The sequence below is a fragment of the Anopheles stephensi genome, chromosome 2 (genome assembly GCF_013141755.1).
Source record: "Anopheles stephensi strain Indian chromosome 2, UCI_ANSTEP_V1.0, whole genome shotgun sequence".
Classification (NCBI taxonomy): domain Eukaryota; kingdom Metazoa; phylum Arthropoda; class Insecta; order Diptera; family Culicidae; genus Anopheles; species Anopheles stephensi.
In genome coordinates, this window is record NC_050202.1 from 26,955,667 (window position 1) to 26,973,372 (window position 17,706).

At 46.0% G+C, this 17,706-nt stretch overlaps 4 protein-coding genes across 4 annotated transcripts; 2 read left to right on the forward strand and 2 right to left on the reverse strand.

The window, feature by feature from the left end:
• Positions 1–3,113: 3,113 nt before the first annotated feature.
• LOC118505977 (alpha-N-acetylglucosaminidase) lies at positions 3,114–5,780 on the forward strand. Its single transcript, XM_036042532.1, has 4 exons — positions 3,114–3,464; positions 3,528–3,718; positions 3,791–4,991; positions 5,067–5,780. The coding sequence occupies exons 1-4, from the start codon at positions 3,243–3,245 to the stop codon at positions 5,772–5,774; spliced, it is 2,322 nt and encodes a 773-aa protein (XP_035898425.1). The 5' UTR covers positions 3,114–3,242; the 3' UTR covers positions 5,775–5,780.
• A 1,776-nt stretch (positions 5,781–7,556) lies between these two features.
• On the reverse strand, positions 7,557–14,074 carry LOC118505978 (sorting nexin lst-4). Its single transcript, XM_036042533.1, has 2 exons — positions 13,695–14,074; positions 7,557–10,102 (listed from the first exon to the last, which is right to left on the reverse strand). Exon 2 carries the CDS (start codon positions 10,092–10,094, stop codon positions 8,343–8,345), a length of 1,752 nt encoding a protein of 583 aa, XP_035898426.1. The 5' UTR covers positions 10,095–10,102; positions 13,695–14,074; the 3' UTR covers positions 7,557–8,342.
• Positions 14,075–15,251: 1,177 nt separating this feature from the next.
• On the forward strand, positions 15,252–16,395 carry LOC118505980 (probable tRNA(His) guanylyltransferase). The gene has a single exon (XM_036042541.1). It carries the CDS (start codon positions 15,340–15,342, stop codon positions 16,306–16,308), a length of 969 nt encoding a protein of 322 aa, XP_035898434.1. The 5' UTR covers positions 15,252–15,339; the 3' UTR covers positions 16,309–16,395.
• Positions 16,284–17,317, reverse strand: LOC118505981. Its single transcript, XM_036042542.1, has 4 exons — positions 17,038–17,317; positions 16,823–16,950; positions 16,585–16,751; positions 16,284–16,519 (listed from the first exon to the last, which is right to left on the reverse strand). The coding sequence occupies exons 1-4, from the start codon at positions 17,168–17,170 to the stop codon at positions 16,465–16,467; spliced, it is 483 nt and encodes a 160-aa protein (XP_035898435.1). The 5' UTR covers positions 17,171–17,317; the 3' UTR covers positions 16,284–16,464.
• Between the last annotated feature and the right edge of the window lie 389 nt (positions 17,318–17,706).

The window sequence follows — 17,706 nt, forward strand, 5'->3', positions numbered from 1 at the left end:
TGCTGGTTTTTGCGCGCGTACGTTTCAAATGAACCACGCTGAGTGCCGTGGGTGGGGGGGGGGGTTCATTTCCGATGCGTTGGTTCCCAGGCGACAGAAGTGAGTGTTCGTAGGGTAGCGTAGCTTGATAGCGGAGTTATAAAGGTTGGGTGATGATTGTTGAAGCTGATGGCAACGTAAAACTGATGATGAATGATTTGGTTTCATCTTCTTTCCTAACTTTAGTCAAGTTGCACATCAAGATTAAAGAAACGTTCCAATAACCTGGTTAATTAATTTTATACTAACTACTTTTTGTGGTTCATGAATGCATTTAAAACAGTACTCATATTAAAAAATTATAAACAGAAAGAGAGATTAAAGTTATAACGTTTTGAATAGTAGCAAATAATAGGTAAATAAGATTATAAGCATTGCTTTATTTTGTGGACACTTTGTACATCTTCATGGAATACGACAATCTTTAACAGAACTATAAAAACTCTTGGTTTTGTAAATAAAAGAAAGAACTGGAAAAGGTGGTGAACGGATTTATACGGCAGGACCGGTGTTCAAATCTCATTCGGACCGTTCCCCATAATGAGGACTGACTATCCAGCTACGTGGTATCATGAAGTTTAGTAAGCCAGAAATGGCAGGCCAAGACCTAAGAGGTCGTTAGGTCAAGAAAGAAGAAGAAGAATCAGTAAAGATAACTAAAATTTATGTTTTAGTAAGTTTTAACATTAAATAAAAACTTCAAAAATTGAATTTTACACTCAATATAACGATCTGGCCGTGGCTGCAGATTTTACGAACAAGATGCGTATTGAGTAGTAAACGGAAGTCACGAGATCAAACGTTATCAACAGGACTTTCTTTGAACGATACATAAAGTTAATTGAATTTGTCTATAAAAAAATAGTTTTAGGTGCGATCTTTTCTGTTCGACTTTTAATTTGCCACTGAACCTTTTTTTTCTAATCTCATCCATCTATCTAAAACACATGAATAGCGGAGACGCGCTTTTTTTTCTTATATATTCTTTCAATTTGTTTAAGAATCTGAGGCCTTTTTAATAAACTTTCGATACTTGTTTATTTCCTCTTCTTCGTTTAATCACTTGCCTACTACTGGATTACTACACTTATTAATACCACGTAATTGGAAAGTCTGTCCTTACCACAGCTAACCAGTTCGGATGTAATTTGAAAAATCGGTCCTGCCGTGTGAAGACCGACGCCGCTTTCGCCTGTACCATTTTCCAGAAAAATTTAATGTAACAAAGTATTAGAAATATAAAAAGTTTTGTTTTGTAAACATAGAAGCACTCTTTAACAGTACTTAACAGCACTCCCAAACGGTACAACCAGGTACGCATTGTTGAGTATGTTAATAGGTTATAGGGTGAGTTAATTTATTAATTTTTTTTTCTACATGTGTGTTTTTATTATTCTTCATAACTTACTATGTCATCAACTTTAACTTTATTCTAAAAACAGGTTTTCGAATAGTACTTTACAGGGGTTTTCAGTTGATAAGGCAATTTTTAAAGCAAGTTAATATGACAACGGCCTCAGATCATAGGGAAATCAAATACCTTTTATTTTGATGTCCTCAGAAGATATTGTCCTAGTAGCCGTTGATATTGTACCCGGCCTTTCAGCGCTCGGGTGAGTGCGTGCAATATCAACGGCTACTATGAAAATGTCATCTGAGGACATCACAATAAAAGTTATTTGATTTCCCTATCACCAGAAGCCGTTTCCATATCAACTAGTTTTGTGTGCCATTTCATCTAAAGAACCATAAAAATGGATGGTATTGCCTTAACAACTGAAAAACGCTCTATAATGTGTACTTTTTTTTATTCATGAAGTATGACTGACCGTATGCCTGGCGTAATGGGAGGGAAACAAATAATATAATTTAGTTTTTCATTTAATTTTAGAATCTGGTGGCAGCTCATTGTGCTATAAATGCGGCTAAATAAACAAATATGTTAAATGAAAAATCTTGCTAAACTTATCATTTAAAGGTGTACTGCAGTTGGAATATTTTCGCTGTTCTATAGTTTGGATTGTACTTATTCTTATAATTTAGTCATCTTTTACGTGCATTGCCGAATAAAATTCGTACATATTTTTAATACCTCATCGTGAAACCGTGATCGAAAAGTGCAACTAGACACTCATTTTTGGTTGAATGAGTTGACTCTGTCTGGGCGGTGTCAGCGTTGTCAAACTCAATGTAAATTTGATCCTGCTGTGGATGAAAATAGTAGCTCTCTACTATATTTACTAACCACTCACGGGCACTCATTTTTGCAACTGAGATACGCAAAAGGATATCTTTCTCAGACTTTTTACTATAATTATTTAGGCTAAAGTCTGAATAGATGCCCTCCTCCCACTCACGGACACTCATTTTTGCAACTGAGTTACCCAAAAGAGTATATTTTTCAGATTTTTTAGTGTAAGTATTTATTTATTTATTATTTATTTATTATTTTTAATTTTTATAAATTATTATTACAAATTTTTTTAACCCTTTTACTTAACTTTTACCTAAGTTTAAGGCAACTCAATAGCGAAAAGTGGGTACCGTAATTGAGGGGGCATCTATTCGGACTTTAGCCCGGTTTCTAAGTTTTACAAATATTTAAAAATACTTAAATGTAAAAAAAAAATAAACAACATAGTGAAGAGGACATTAATCTTGCAATGCCACAACCGCTACGAAGCACTTGTTTTTGTTTAACAGTTTTTGCAGCCTGCAACCAGGTGAGTAATGAATTTTCCGGCCCCGGGTTAACAACACGCCTTCGAATCGCATGCATTGTGGTCATTTTCATTTTTAATTAACATCACGAACTCTAGGTGTATTACACTGGGAGCTTAAAACGTTCAAGCGATTGGTCGTAATACACGTACAGGAGTTACAAGCAAAAAAATAAAGATTTGTTTGGGATTATCACCATACAGTGAGTTAATCTTGAGGCTTTCCATGCACATACCACTCCTGCTTTCCCTTTCGCACCACTCATCTGTTTGGGACGCCAGCCACAGCCTTGCGTTGCCCAAACGTTGATAATGGTAATTTCGTTCAATTGAATCATTATCAATCCGGCTTTGTTTACCTACAGCGACCAAACCGCCCGAGAGGCTGGTGCTCGTCTGGTCAAAAGCCAGTCGTATAGTTGAGCTCGCCGTAAGCTACACGGAATCTCTTTTCGAAAACAAAGTTACAGTACCTGATGGAAGATGAAGGGCGTTCTGGTGATGATATTCGCCCGGTTGGTCATGGGATACGGCTTTGAGGCAGAGGACTATGCCGCACACATTCTGCAGCACGTGAAACCCCGTGTGTCCGAGTCAGTGCAGCAACAGGCAGCACTGGAAGTTATTGCCCGGATCTTGCCTCAGCAGCAAGCGCAACTGTTCCGCGTACGAGTGGATAGTTCTATGGAAAGAAATTCGTTTCATGTGAGTGTTTTTCTAGTTAGTAGAAGTTAGTAGCTCACTTACCTGACTTTATTGTGCTTAAAGGTGTTTAAAGGGGAAGAAGCACCCGATCCATCGGTGGTACAGATCACAGCATCCAGTGGTGTCGCAGCTACAAAAGCGTTCTACCATTATCTGCGATACTGGTGCCGGGTGTTGGTGGCCTGGGAAGGTAGTCAGCTGAATCTGCCGCCAGAACTTCCATCCGTCAATGTGAGCGTTACGGCGCCTAGCAGGTGAATTGTTGCAACCGATTGAGATTCTTCCCCGTTTGTAACGATCTCTCTCTCTCTCTCTCGTTTTTGCAGTATTGTGTACTATCAGAACGTGTGCACCTGGTCGTACTCCTTCACCTGGTGGAGTTGGCCACAGTGGCGCAAGCACATCGACTGGATGGCACTGCAGGGCATAACACTCAGCTTAGCACCATTCCAGGAGGACCTTTGGACGGATGTCTATCTCCAGTACAATCTCACCCGTTCCCAGATCGACGATCATCTGGCCGGGCCCGGATTCTTCGCCTGGCAGCGTATGGGCAACATCCGTGGCTGGGGTGGACCATTAACGGCAAGCTTCACCCACTTTGCCCACACGCTTCAGACGCGTGTAGTGGCCGAGATGCGGCGCCTCGGGATGGCTGTAGCACTGCCAGCTTTCGCCGGACATTTGCCAGTGCAGTTCCGTACCCTGTACCCGAACGTATCGTTCGCGAGCGTGTCCGTGTGGAACAACTTCCCGCCGCAGTACGCTAGCCCACTGTTTCTGGCTCCCACCGAGTCACTGTTTGCGGAGATTGGATCACGGTTTCTGAGGCGTGCGATCGCCACGTACGGTACCGATCATGTCTACTTTAGCGATCCGTTTAACGAAATTAATCCAGCTCAAACGAGCGGCAGGTACTTGTCGAGTGTGTCCGGGGCGATATACAGCGCAATGACGCAGGTAGATCCGGACGCGATCTGGCTGCTGCAGGGCTGGATGTTTGTGAAGAATCCGTTCTGGAGTGATCGTGCTGTTAGATCGTTCCTGTCGGCGGTACCGCTTGGTCGGATGCTTGTGCTGGATTTGCAGTCGGAGCAGTATCCACAGTACGTGCGGACCGCGTCCTATGCCGGGCAACCGTTTATCTGGTGCATGCTGAGCAACTTCGGAGGAACGCTAGGCATGCTCGGTTCGGTCGAGAACGTGCACCGAGGTATTCGGGAGGCAAGAGGCAATGGGTCGTACACGCTGCTCGGTACAGGTATCACACCCGAAGGAATCAATCAAAACTATGCGCTGTACGAGTTTGCACTCGAGATGGGATGGAATGCGGAGCTGGACAGCACGGAGCAATGGTTCGATGAGTATGCTGAGGCTCGGTATGGAAATGATACTGGAGACGGGTTGGCAAAAGCACAGCAGGCGTGGAGCATCTTCCGCGGTACGGTGTACGCGTTCGAGGGTCTTGAGCTAATGCGCGGCAAGTACACGTTCAATCGTCGTCCAAGCTCCAAAATAAAACCCTGGGCAAGTTGGAACAGACACCAGACATCTTAGGTGTTAGGCAATTAATGCTTCGTTCCTGTCTCTTCCTCGCTTCAGGTATGGTACAACGTGACGACCTTCAATCAAGGCGCGGAACTTCTCCTATCATTCGCCGAAGCATCACCTTGCAATCACCTTTGCCAGTACGATCTCGTCGATGTAACCCGCCAGTGTCTGCAAAACACAGCCGACGCACTCTATCTCACCCTGATGGACAACTTCAAGCAGCGCAACATTATGCTGTTCCGTAAGCACTCCTCACTGTTGCTACAACTACTGGCCGATCTCGACCAGCTCCTGCTTACCGAAGAGCACTTCCTGCTAGGGCCGTGGCTCGAATCAGCCAAATCGTTCGCAGAAACGAGCCTCGAACGGCACAAGTACGAGTATAACGCACGCATCCAGATCACGCTCTGGGGTCCCCAGGGCCAGATAGTCGATTACGCCAACAAGCAGTGGGCCGGCATGGTGCACGATTTCTTTCGCGCACGGTGGCGTGTGTTTCTGAACGAGCTTGAGCAGGCGCTCGCATCGAACGGGTCGATAAACGATCTCAAGATACGGGACAAGATATTTCGCACCGTTGAGCTACCGTTCGTGGCGGACCGGAAAAGGTACGCAACTCAGCCGACGGGTGATACGTTGCGCACAGCACGGACATTGTACGATCGGTGGACTAAAGTTGTGCCAACGTTGAGGGAAGTGCCCGTTAATCCTACCCGTCGCAAATCGGAGAAACATAGGCGGAATAAATGGTTTGATTAAACTGTCCGGGGATGTGTTGTTAACAGTAATGAGCGGTTGAGCTTAGGGTAGGGCACCTGTTAGTTGTGGACTTACCTTCTCAAATATGTTTCGTCCTGCTGCTCGGACCTTGCATTTCATTTAATCGATTTTATTCTCGAGCACCTTCATCCGTTTGGGCAGCAGCTCTGACCCCATCGTCTAAAGCAGGAACGATGTGGCCGTTTCATATTTTCGTTCTACTAGGGATGTGCGCTCCGGTTCGGAATCCGATCCGATCCAGCATATCAATGAGTCCGATCCGATCCGAAAGAACGATTCCGACCGATTCCGGAGTCGTTTTAATTCCGGACTCGTTTCGGTTCCGGACTCATTTTCAAATGTTCAAATGTATGTCGTACACACTGTTCTGCGTTATCTCCTCTCTTCTTTGTCCTTGCCAGCCGGTTGCTTGGTGGTATACAGGGTTTCCGAGAAGAACTAACGATGTGCGAGCCATTTCTGAGCAATGGCTAGGATGAAGTAAACAATTGCCAGGTAGAACTGGCGATCTGTTACCCTTTCTGGACTATGGCCAAGTTGAACTAGACACAGGCTAGGTTGAAGTGGAGGATGGCCAGGTTGAACTGAAATGTCAAATTTGAAACGATGAGTGCCATGCCATTTTATAGCTCTTGCATATGCTTTCTATTCACTCGTTAAATATGTTTCCGGCCCCTATTGATGACTCGAATATGAGTCCGAAATCAAAATGAGCCCGGAATCAAAACGAGTCCGGAATCATAATGAGTCCGAAATCAAAACGAGTCCGGAATCAAAAAAGGGGTCCGGAGTTTGTTTTGATGATGATTTTTTTTCTTGATTCTCTTGATTGATACTTTTGATACACAAGTTTTTACTAATTTATTGTGAAAAGGTGAAAACATGGGCTGATAATGATTTTTCGGCTTTGGTAATGCAAGTGTAACCTTCGGTAATGGTGCATTTTCGCCTACCTCACAGGTCATACGGCTCATACGGGCAATACAGCCCCCCTCCATATGGCTCTGCACATACAGCCCCAACCAGCCCTGCAACCCCCCCCCCCCTTACCGCCCCCACCCCCCCTCGGATAAAAAAAACCGGAGCGCGGAATCATGATCCGGACTCGACTACGGCGGCGGAGCGCTCCGGGCAGATCCGATCCGGTAAATGGTCGGATCTGCCCATCCCTACGTTCTACCGACAGTAAGGAGAATTACTATCCAGAGAGACACTGTTCTGGAGGATGTCCAGGATCGTTTGCATCATTTTGGGCGGATGCTCTGACCCTTGAACTTTCAGGTCCGGGATATCCGGTTCAGTTTCTTAACCCTTTTTTCTTCGGGAAAACTGTACGTCGGGTATCCATAACCTGCCTTCAATTGGATGAGCTTCTCTCTCTCTTTACACTGGAAAAATCACCTACAGTTGGTGTTCTTCTGCTTCTTCTTCCCTGGCACTACAACCTCGAGAGGTCTCGGCCTGCCATTTCTGGCATTCTGTGACTTAATTTTACCCGTAGTAAAGTAGTCAGCCTTACGTACGGCTAGGCGGTCTGGATGGGGTTTGAACCCCGGTCCTGCCGTGTGAAGGCCGGCGTCGCTGTATAGTTGGTGTTAATGACATTTAATGTTCGGCGTCAAATTATATCTGTGCACAGCAGACATTCGATATTAATCGATTTATAGTAGAATAATCCGCTAGTTCGTAGGAATTATGAGTCATCATGAATCAGCTCTTACACACTTTCAAAAAAGGGATTCCCCACCTACACACCTCACGTATTATAATCCTCTGCTGCGTTAATCCTAATTTTATTACAATTCCGTTTCAGTCACGGTTTTCCCCCCCCCCTTGCTTTGTCCGTTTGTGTGTCCTTCCTTGTCGACTGCTCCAACAAATCTTCCGTCACGATCATCATCACCGAATGGCTTAATATCACACTACCACTATCTATTACTTTCCGGACCCTGCGTACCTCACGGACCATCTCAACCCTCCATTCCCTTTGGTGTCACGTATGGAGTCGTCGTCGTCGTCTCGCCGGTTGAAGGCCAACCGTGTTAGAAAGCAGTACTCGTCACTTTTTATCAATCCCTTTCCTTTCTTAAGGCTTTAATGTGATTGCTACTGTGTATCGCTCCGTCCGTTCGCTTAGGATATCTCTCGGCTTCAATAGCTTCTCAAGCTCCTTGTTTAGATAATACAGTACCGTAACAGAAAAAAAGGCATCCTTGCATTTTATCACCAACAAAACTAAAGGAAAAAAAAGACATACATTACTAGTAGCAAAAATTGGAACCAAAAATTGATCCGTTTGCTTGCTTTCTGCTCTTCTTTCAATCCCCTCTCAGTATTGGTCCCCCGCGTTTCTGCTTCGGGGCTTACGTCTCAACGCTAGCTAATCCTGGAATGCAGCGATTAAACGCGTCTGTCCATCTGGTTCTCTGTGTGCGCGTGTGTGTGTGTGTGTGTGTGTGTTTTGGTTAGTTCTACGCTCTCAAGAAGGCACTCTCACACGTCACGTTCGTCCGTTTTCCATTCCCGTTCGCCACAAAACTCCCGCCTTTAAAAGTGTGTTTGCGCCTGCTCGAGCTTCTGCACGATCGATTTGTAAAACTCGATCTGCGCACCGATAAAGGCACGTATCGTGTCCTTCAGATGCGTATCCCGTTCCTCCCGAAAGTGGGACATCTCCGCCAACAGGGCGTACGACATCACGTCCACGCGCCGAGTCACCTCCTGCATCTGCGCGTTCTCCATCTTCTGTTCCGCCGTCAGCCGCTCACAGTCCTTGCGCTTCTGGACCGCGTTCCGGTACTCGCCCAGCGTGTCGGGCCACCCGGCCAGCAACCCGCGGTAGATGTGCAGTCGGTCCGAGAATGGTATAAAGTCGTGCTTCGGCTGCTCGCCGAACAGTTGCCCGATGTTGATAAACACCCCGGCTGCCTGGCCGACCGAACTTGCCAGACTGAGCTGCGTGGCGGCCCGCCGTTCGTCCACTGCCAGCGCCCGTGCCATCTCGGAGAATCCTTCCCCGATGCGCTGGTACTCCTTTTTCCACTGTACCTGAAACTTTTTCGACTGATCGCCACAAATCGCGAACAGCGTCTTGACGGCGGCATCCATCTGCGGCACAAACTGGCCGGCCGATTCCACCTGCGGTTCCACCAGCGACTGCAGCAGCGTCTTCTCCGGTGGAAACACGGACGCACAGAACATGGTGCCGACCAGCGGATCCTTCTCGGCCGTCCGTTTGCCCGTTTTCCACTTCTTCTCGTCGGTGCAGGTAAGGAAGTGCATCCAGACGCCGCACGTCGAGAGCACCGGATGCCGGCACACCCAGTCGACGAACTCCTGCAGCTGGACGCGCCGATGCTCGACAAACTCCTCATCGTACCGGCCCGATATCTGCTTGTCCGGCAGCGGTGGTATCGGAATGAGACAGAACTTCTCCACCAGCCGCTCGTGCAGCCAATCGAAGTGCTTGTACCGACGCGCCACCGGTACATTGTTAAACGAGGGCGTCAGCTGGTACGCGATGAAGCTTTTTAGACCGTTAAACTTTTTCTCCTTCTTCGGTGAATCGACCGTCACGGTGTACGAGTCGCGCATCGGCTTCCACACGATACCGTGCTCCATCAGCAGCACGTGCACCCGGTCCGCTTCCGACACATCCGGCACCGGCATCCCGATCAGATAGTTATCACCGGATTTGGTGAAAATCTTTCCTGTGCCGGCGGTACGCGACCGACCGCCACCGACCGTGGTCGCTACCGAGGCGAGTGACATAGTGTCCCCATCGGAGGGCGGTGGTGCAGGCAAGTTGGCGTTGGCGTAGTAGCTTGCGGTTGCGCTCTGCTGTTGGTGCTGCTGCTGCTGATGGTAGGACTGCGTCTGTCCGTTAGAGCGGCCGGCCGCACCCGATCCGGGACCTATTTCCGAGTACGTATCATTATCGTCATCCCAATCGTCGTCCCAGTCGTCCTGCTGCTCGCCCCAATCGTCCGCCGTCTGATCGTACCGATTGTTGCCGAGTGCTTGCTGTGAGCCGGATTTCGCTACACCCGTCGACTGGGCCATCGTAACGGCTGGTGGCGGGGGCATTTTCGGCGGCCCCGCCGGTAACGAGGGTGCCTCGGGAATTGTTTCGACGTACGCGGCGGGAAAGAGGCCGCGCTGGCCGCGTGAGTTCATACCCTCCCACCATCCTTCACCGACGTCCGTGTTTGTGACGGTTAGCACTTCGTCCACCGAGATCGAGATCTCCGATGAGTTCGGTTCGCCATTGAAATCGTACAGGACCTTAACGCGCGTCATCGCGGCTACTGTAAGAGGAGGAGAAACGAAAGATTAAACATTAGTATCAAATTTTGTTATTGTAATAGTTTGGATAAACCAGGGCAGGGTTTTCCACGCGATATCGCATCGCATTTTTTCATTTAAAGAGGCTTTTAAAGAGGATCCATCGCAAACGAATCTCGAAAGATCGGTAAACCGTGTGAACTATGAACATTTTGAAACTTGTTTAAAAATTAGTACATTTCCCAACCAATAACACACCCCACAACAAAACATTCACAAGCTTGTGCTTACAAAATAAGAAGGCTTACATGTTTACGAGACTTCATAGCTGTTATTTTATTTTATTTTCTGCCTAACCACTGTCACCGAAAGCATTCGTTGGTGTTTATTATTTACAACCCAGTAACGGAAAATAAAACAAGACAAACCCCACTCTCCCATTGCCAAACCCTTACCACCACCAACGACGGTTGAGGCGTGAGATAAAGATAAGCGCTCCAAATTACAACTAAATGTGAAGCATATCGCCCCAACACATTACTATCCACCCATATGTTCAGGATGCGGTGGTAAAAAGGGGTACAACGTGGAGCAGTATGCTCCACACGCAGCAAAGCATGCAACACATCTTTACTGCGCAGAAACAGGGTTCGCTAAGCTAAGGTCTTAATAAACTTGGGGGGTCTTCTTTATTCCCCATAATTATTATTATTATTTATTATCATAATAATTCTTTTTTTTAAATAATAATAAAGTTCTCTAAATTTTAGCCTAACCCCCTTGTCCATACAAAAATGGAATTTTAATGTAACAGAATATCTGCATACCAATTAAGTACGCATTTTGAATTTGTCGGATCTTTATGCTTATTTTTTTAATAATGCACTGGGCCAAAGTGAGTTGAGAGGAGGTGTCGTAAAAAGCTCGTTTTGACACATGGAAAGAAGTAGAAGAACAGCACCACGTTTGACGTTTACATGACGTTTACATGATGGAATCAACTCGGATATATGTGTTGTTTATTATTTTCGATGCAATAACATTATTATATGATTTGTTTTCTTCTATTCTGATGTTCAATATCGTTTGGAAAGCTTAGATCAAGTGAAGAATACAGGATATTGTAGTGTGTCAGTGCTACCTGAGGCGATTCTGTATTATATTTATTACTGTTTGAGGTGGTAACGTTTCAGTGCCTATATGGACAGGGCAGCTTTGACTGTATCGGCGTCACAGGCGGTCCCCGAGAGTATTGGTTGATCCGAGATATAGGATCGTTCTACCTTTTTGCCGATCTGCAAGCAAAAAATAGAATCCAGATTTTGCTGCAAAGGATGCCATACATGCTGGATATCTCACACGCGGAATGGGTGCAGCTGTTCATGAAGTTTGTGCAGAACGAATAAAGCCGTACTGGATTTGACGGAATCGTTTTATGCATCACCGTGCTCCGTCTTGGTCACTATCCATTGGGATTGTTTCGCGAAAAATGGTAATCAGACTGTATTACCAACGCTATCGCTACCGATCAGGATGGTGTGTTTAACAACACCAGAAACAGTCAAGTAAACTTAAAACTTTTTTCAAGATGTCCGACCGAGAAAACGCTATTCCGACACCTCCTCTCAACTCACTTTGCACTGGGCGGTCGGAATTCTCGCTGGCATTTCGAAATTTATAGCAGTTATAGCCAAAGAGTAACCCCAACACATAACCACAATAAGGCAAATAAACTTTAAAATTCTGTTCTTTTGTAAAGGCCCGCCTAGCCGTATTTCTAAAATACTATTTGTTCCATACGCAAAAGATATTCTCCGGATACATGGTTTATGTCGTATTAAAGCCAGGGTGCATAATGCGAGATGTCAAAAGGATTTCGCTTAAAAGGGGGGGTTATGCGAAATCTATACGTCAAAAAGATTACGCCTCCTCGAGCTGAAATCTCGGAAAGATTTCGCTTCTCTATAGCCCTCTCTGTCACTTTCCATGCGTTGCCATGGTAGTTTTCGGTTGAAGAGAGAGAGATAGCATGAAGTGCTCTAAACAACGCGGGTAGATGAACCGAGATGATTTTTGAAATCTTTCTGTCATCTCGCTTCATGTAGCCTGGCTTTTATGTCGTATTATAAGTGTGAAAATAGATCCCAAGAGCTCAATCAAATGAATGCCTGATCGTGTTTCCTGTGTCTGTTACTGCTTTTAGTCTTGTCATTACACCGATTGGAGAACCCTGCACTACACCGAAGGGAGGATGTATCGATAGAACGGCAACCGCCTGCTTGGATGATTCATCACGCACCAATCATGGCAATTGCACGTAAAGAGCGAGTGAGTGAAAAAGGAAAACTAAAACAACACAAACAAAACGTCTCCATTTGGGGTCTCCTGGGGTGCAGCAACATGCAACCCCGCCAACAACAAAAAAACGCTCCACGAAAATTCCTAGTAGCGAGACTAGGATTATTATTTAAGGTAAAGGAAAGCCAACGAAGAAAACAAACAAAAAACGGCCGTACACAATCAAAAAGAGCTACGCAACAGAAGCATCACCACACACATCCGGTCGATAAAATATACACGAACACGGGCGAAGCATGCTTTGGAGAGAAAGTGTGATCACAGTCGGGTGTTGTTGGTTGGATATTCGTACCGATTTGCATCCGGATTAACGCTTTTGAGACAAACAAAGAAGAATAAAGTGTAAGCAATAGCAGACTGAATTGTCCCTTCAGAGGCAAACAAGCGATTAGATAAATAGTTCAAAGTCTGCAAATAACGCAAATAATGCTGTGCCTGCTGCACAAAGGCTTATGACTAATGACGGTCGGCATTTCAGTAGCTGGAAAACGTTCTGGCTGTCTTTACAGCCGGAACTAAGAAAGAGGCCCAGCGAGCGCGTGTTAGTGCTTTCAATTAAACGGAAAATCTCCTTCGCAGCAGGAAGATATCGCTGCAGTAAGTAAACATACGCATTATTTTTCCTTAATTTATCTCTCACCACCACCGTACGAGAATCACACACCCCGCGCGCAAACAAAGCGCATTCATGTGTGCGTGGCGCGGACGGTTGGTTGGATGATCTGTCGCAATCATTAAACAAACGGCGAGACCTCGACGGGTGGGACGGAAACCGGAGCAAAGATACGGACGGATCTGGTCCCGCACATTATCGCGGGATCGTGTGCATATGCAACCATCTGAGGGTCTCTGCTGCACAACGATTCGCATTGTTCCACCATCGTGTGCCCCCCCGTGAGCGATCACATACGCCGGAGTTGGAAGAGTTTGATTCAATTAACGTTGCCACCAATCATCATCTAACCCTTCCCAAAAATATACGCACACAAGGGTGGGAGGAGAAAAGGAATTGCGTGTTACACCAACGGGCTCCTTGTTCGGAATCGAGGCCGGAAAATCCGTACCGCATCCGAGCAGTGGCTTGCATCCGTTGCCCAGGAAAGGCGTAGTATCCCTTATGCTTTGCCGTAGTTTTGTTTCGTCAGAACTAACATCTACTCCTCTGACCTTGCTAGACGACAGTCACGATCACGGTCCGGTCGGGGTAGGGGCGAGCTTGTTGGTAGAGGACAGTGTAGAAATGATTTTATCACTCACGCTAATAGGAATGCGGCGAATTAAAACCAGCTTGCAAACATCCAGCGGGCTGTAAATAATGACGTCAACTTAATTAGCAGTAGCGCGAGGCTGCTGATCGAATCATCCAAAAGGTGGTTCGCCTTCTTCGTGGGGTGCGGTGGGTTTTCAGCACTGTGCTGCTGCTGCTGTTGCTTTCTTTCCGAGCTTTTCACTACGCGTTGGCACGGCGCTGCCAGCACTGATAACGTCCGCTTGACCGTGGGTGACTATCCGATCGGTAAAAATGCTATCAAAACACACAACTTTGTCTTGAAAAATGCAATTTACTTCAACTACTTTTGCACTGTGCGCCTATCTGTTTTTGCTTCGTCTTCGATTGTGTTCTGCCAAAAAGGTGCTTTGACAACAGCATGCTAGGAGAGGTGCGGTCACCAGTGGGCGTTTGACGTTTGAGCGTTAATGTATGTGCGTGACAGAATGGCTTTATAGCAAGGTGTATGTATTTAGAAGGTGGATTTTTATCGATTTGACAGGGCGACATTTTAGTCGAGTTATGTCAGAGTTTGTTTACAAAAACATATGGTATGGGGCTACCAACATACACAAACAGCCTCGATTCTCAATCCTTTGAGCAATTTCGCTAATTTATGGGTCATCTTCGCATATTAAGTGTTGTCCCACAGACGATTGACGATATTTGGTTGCATTTTTCGTCAAAAAATCGCAAGTGATACCACCACCGGCGCCTCCTCCGACGCTGCCGTCACTCTTCTCAATACCCTTCCCCTTGATCACCACGGAACTGTTATGTCAGGTCGAGAAATGTCAATTTGCTCTAAACAACTCTACCTTCTATATCTACATACCTTGCTTTATAGGCTAAAGTCTGAATAGATGCCTCTTTCCCACTCACGGACACTCACTTTTCACTACTGAGATATCTTAAATTGGTAAAAGACTCGAGAAGGCCCCCCCCCCTGACAAAATTGGTTAGGCGCTGTAGTATTTACGCCTAAAAGTATGCAATCCGCAGTACACGTTGCGGAAGCTTCACAATGAGCTTTCAGTGTGCTTTCAGTGTGGTCAAAATTGGTTGAAGAAAGTCGAAAAAAATATTGTTATTATTTGATTAAAACCTCCTCTCCGCTAATACTACCATTCATTTTGGCTTACTGGGGCTTCGTACTAGTTTTCGGTCGCACTAGGGGTGAACAATCGGGCCTAAAACATGCACGGCGTACTCGGACGGTAACGGAACAGTAATTCGATGAATACTTGTTACCTTGCATTGATATTCAGCAAAGGAGGAAACATAAGAATATCATAATCTCAAACCACTTCTTACAATGTTATTATTATCATGCTCTACTCTGTCCAGTAATAGCATTAAGGAACAATGCACAATGTTTATATAAAACGAGTTATGACCATATAAAAATCCCACTGTGCAATAAAAATGACAAGCCACAGTGCTGCACACAAAAGATTCTAGGGGGGGCCTTCTCGAGTCTTTTACCAACAAAAGCATCACGCTGTGAGCCAACCCGGCAAGCTGGACGCTGTCGCTGTCAAACTGGACGTCACATTTGGTTTGTTTATTTGTTGACATGCACACATTCTTCCAGCATGTGCAACCGGTGTTTTTTGTGTCCCAAGAATCGGAATGCTTTCTTCCTGTAGGAAGGCCCTGTACACGCTAGCCAAACATTCCGCACGATCGTTCCAATCTTCCGCAATGGCACTGAGTCGCTTCGAGTACGTGAAACAGTTCGAGCAGGAAGAGAAACTACTGCCGAACTGCTGGGTTGTGGTGCGGATCGATGGGAAGGGATTCCATCGGTTCTGCAACGTACACACGTTCACCAAACCGAACGATCTTGATGCACTGCAGCTGATGAACCTTGCCGGTATGACCGTGATGCAGGAGTTTAACGAAATTGCCATCGGATACGGGCAGAGCGACGAGTACTCGTTCGTGTTTCGTCGGGAGGCCAGCGTGTACCAGCGACGCAGGGACAAGCTGGTAAGCTACGTGGCCAGTCTGTTTACCTCGGCGTACATGTTTCACTGGAAGCGAATCTTCGATGCCCGGTCGGTGACGATGCGCTATCCCCCTTCCTTCGATGCCCGCGCTGTCCTCTACCCAACGGATGAGAATCTACGTGACTATCTAAGCTGGCGACAGGCGGATGTTCACGTTAATAACCTTTACAACACAACGTTCTGGAATTTGGTTGCTTCCGGGCTGAGCAATTCGGACGCAGAGAAAAGGCTTCAGGGAACACTGGCGAGCGACAAGAATGAAATACTTTTCTCACAGTTTGGCATTAATTACAATAACGAGCCGCTTATCTACCGGAAAGGAACGATACTGCTGCCGAAAAGTGTTTGCATTGCGGGGAAGAAACAGAAGCTCATCGTACCGATATTTGACGATCTTATTGGCGATGCGTTCTGGGTGAAGCATCCCGAAATATTGGACAAGAAGGCAAAATCGGATGACGCGTTCGAGCTAGGGGAAGATCTTTCGCAACCCGTGGTGCGCTATCAGCTGGAAGTACACACACTTCGGAAGGCTGGTATGAAGAAGCTAGAAACGAGCATGAGTACGTTGCAAACTGATGCTAGTTAAAACTAATGACTGGTTTTTTTTTATTTAACGTTTAAACACAGTAATAAGACACAACAGGAAATAAACTTTACACTAATCTAATCGTAACTGGGGGCGGCGGCGGTTTTTTTTTTTCTTTGCTCTATCACATCGTGTTCGTTGCACTTGCACCAACTATTAAACAAACATTTTGCACTGCTCACAGCAGGGCAAATCGCGCAACACGCACTCACTAAGAAATAAATTAGCAAACATCAGAATCGCGTACGGATCAAGAGGCAGCGGATTCATACTTACAATATGGTTACGCAGTTCAGGCAAATCTTTTCCGGACAGAAGTTGCAGTTCACGCCACAGTGCTCGCACAGCTCCAAGTTGCAGTTGATGCAGTCGGCGTGCACAATCGCCAATCGATCGCACTGGCGACATTTTCGATCCGCTTTCTTTCCGAGCCACGATGAGGTCTGAAATGGAAGTGTACGAATCAGTTAACGGCCGCTCATTACGCTCCACTGCAATTCCTTCACCCACTTACAGCGTTCAGATCGTAATCTATTTCCCCACCACCGAGCAAACGAACCGATTTCAGCGATTCCTTCTGATTCACGAACACATCTTTGTCGTGATGCTTCGCTCCCTGGAACAGCATATTGATGGTTTTTGCTACAGGAAAAGGGGAAAAAGGAAGGAAACAGATTATTAAAACAGTTGGGAATCGTGCGTTGGTGCAGTCCTCCAAACAAACCCTACCTAGAATGCGCTTCATTTTGTTCGGATCCTGCTGATCCATCCGCTGCTGGCTGACGAACGTTTTCCGCTGCAGCGCAAAGCATCCTTCACTGTCGTTCGACCGCAAACGCTTCCGGTTGATGCTTGCACTCATTTTCTTTGGCTGGAGGCGTCTTTTTACAGCTAATTCCTGCACAAAACCCAATCACAAATTTAGGTAACACAATTAGCCCGCCAAATGCCTGCTCGCTTCGGTGTTTGTTTGCACAACAAAGCGTACGAATGACAGTACGGCAAACGTCAAAATGACAGTTTATTACCACAGATGATCGTAAATGCCACAGTTGATCCGTGGAAGAGGCACTTTTTAAATTTGAGTTGAAGGCCGTCAGTTAAACAAATATTTTATCATTTCATTTCTCGCAAGACCGTGTGGAATCATTGTTTAAAGAGGTAATTTTATCAATAATTTGTCCTGCTAAAAATGAAGCATATGCGAAGCAGGAGGACATCAAAATGACCCGGAGGACTGCATTCCTTCAGCCCTTGGCTAGCACAGGCTCGATTGCTATGGAATCAAATCAAAGAGCTCGCTGTGCTCCTCTAAACCTCGCCATGAAAGGGCCACTAACGAGTGACACCTCACACATCGCACTGCTGGTGTAGGTGTGATAAAGCCGATGGTGCGAG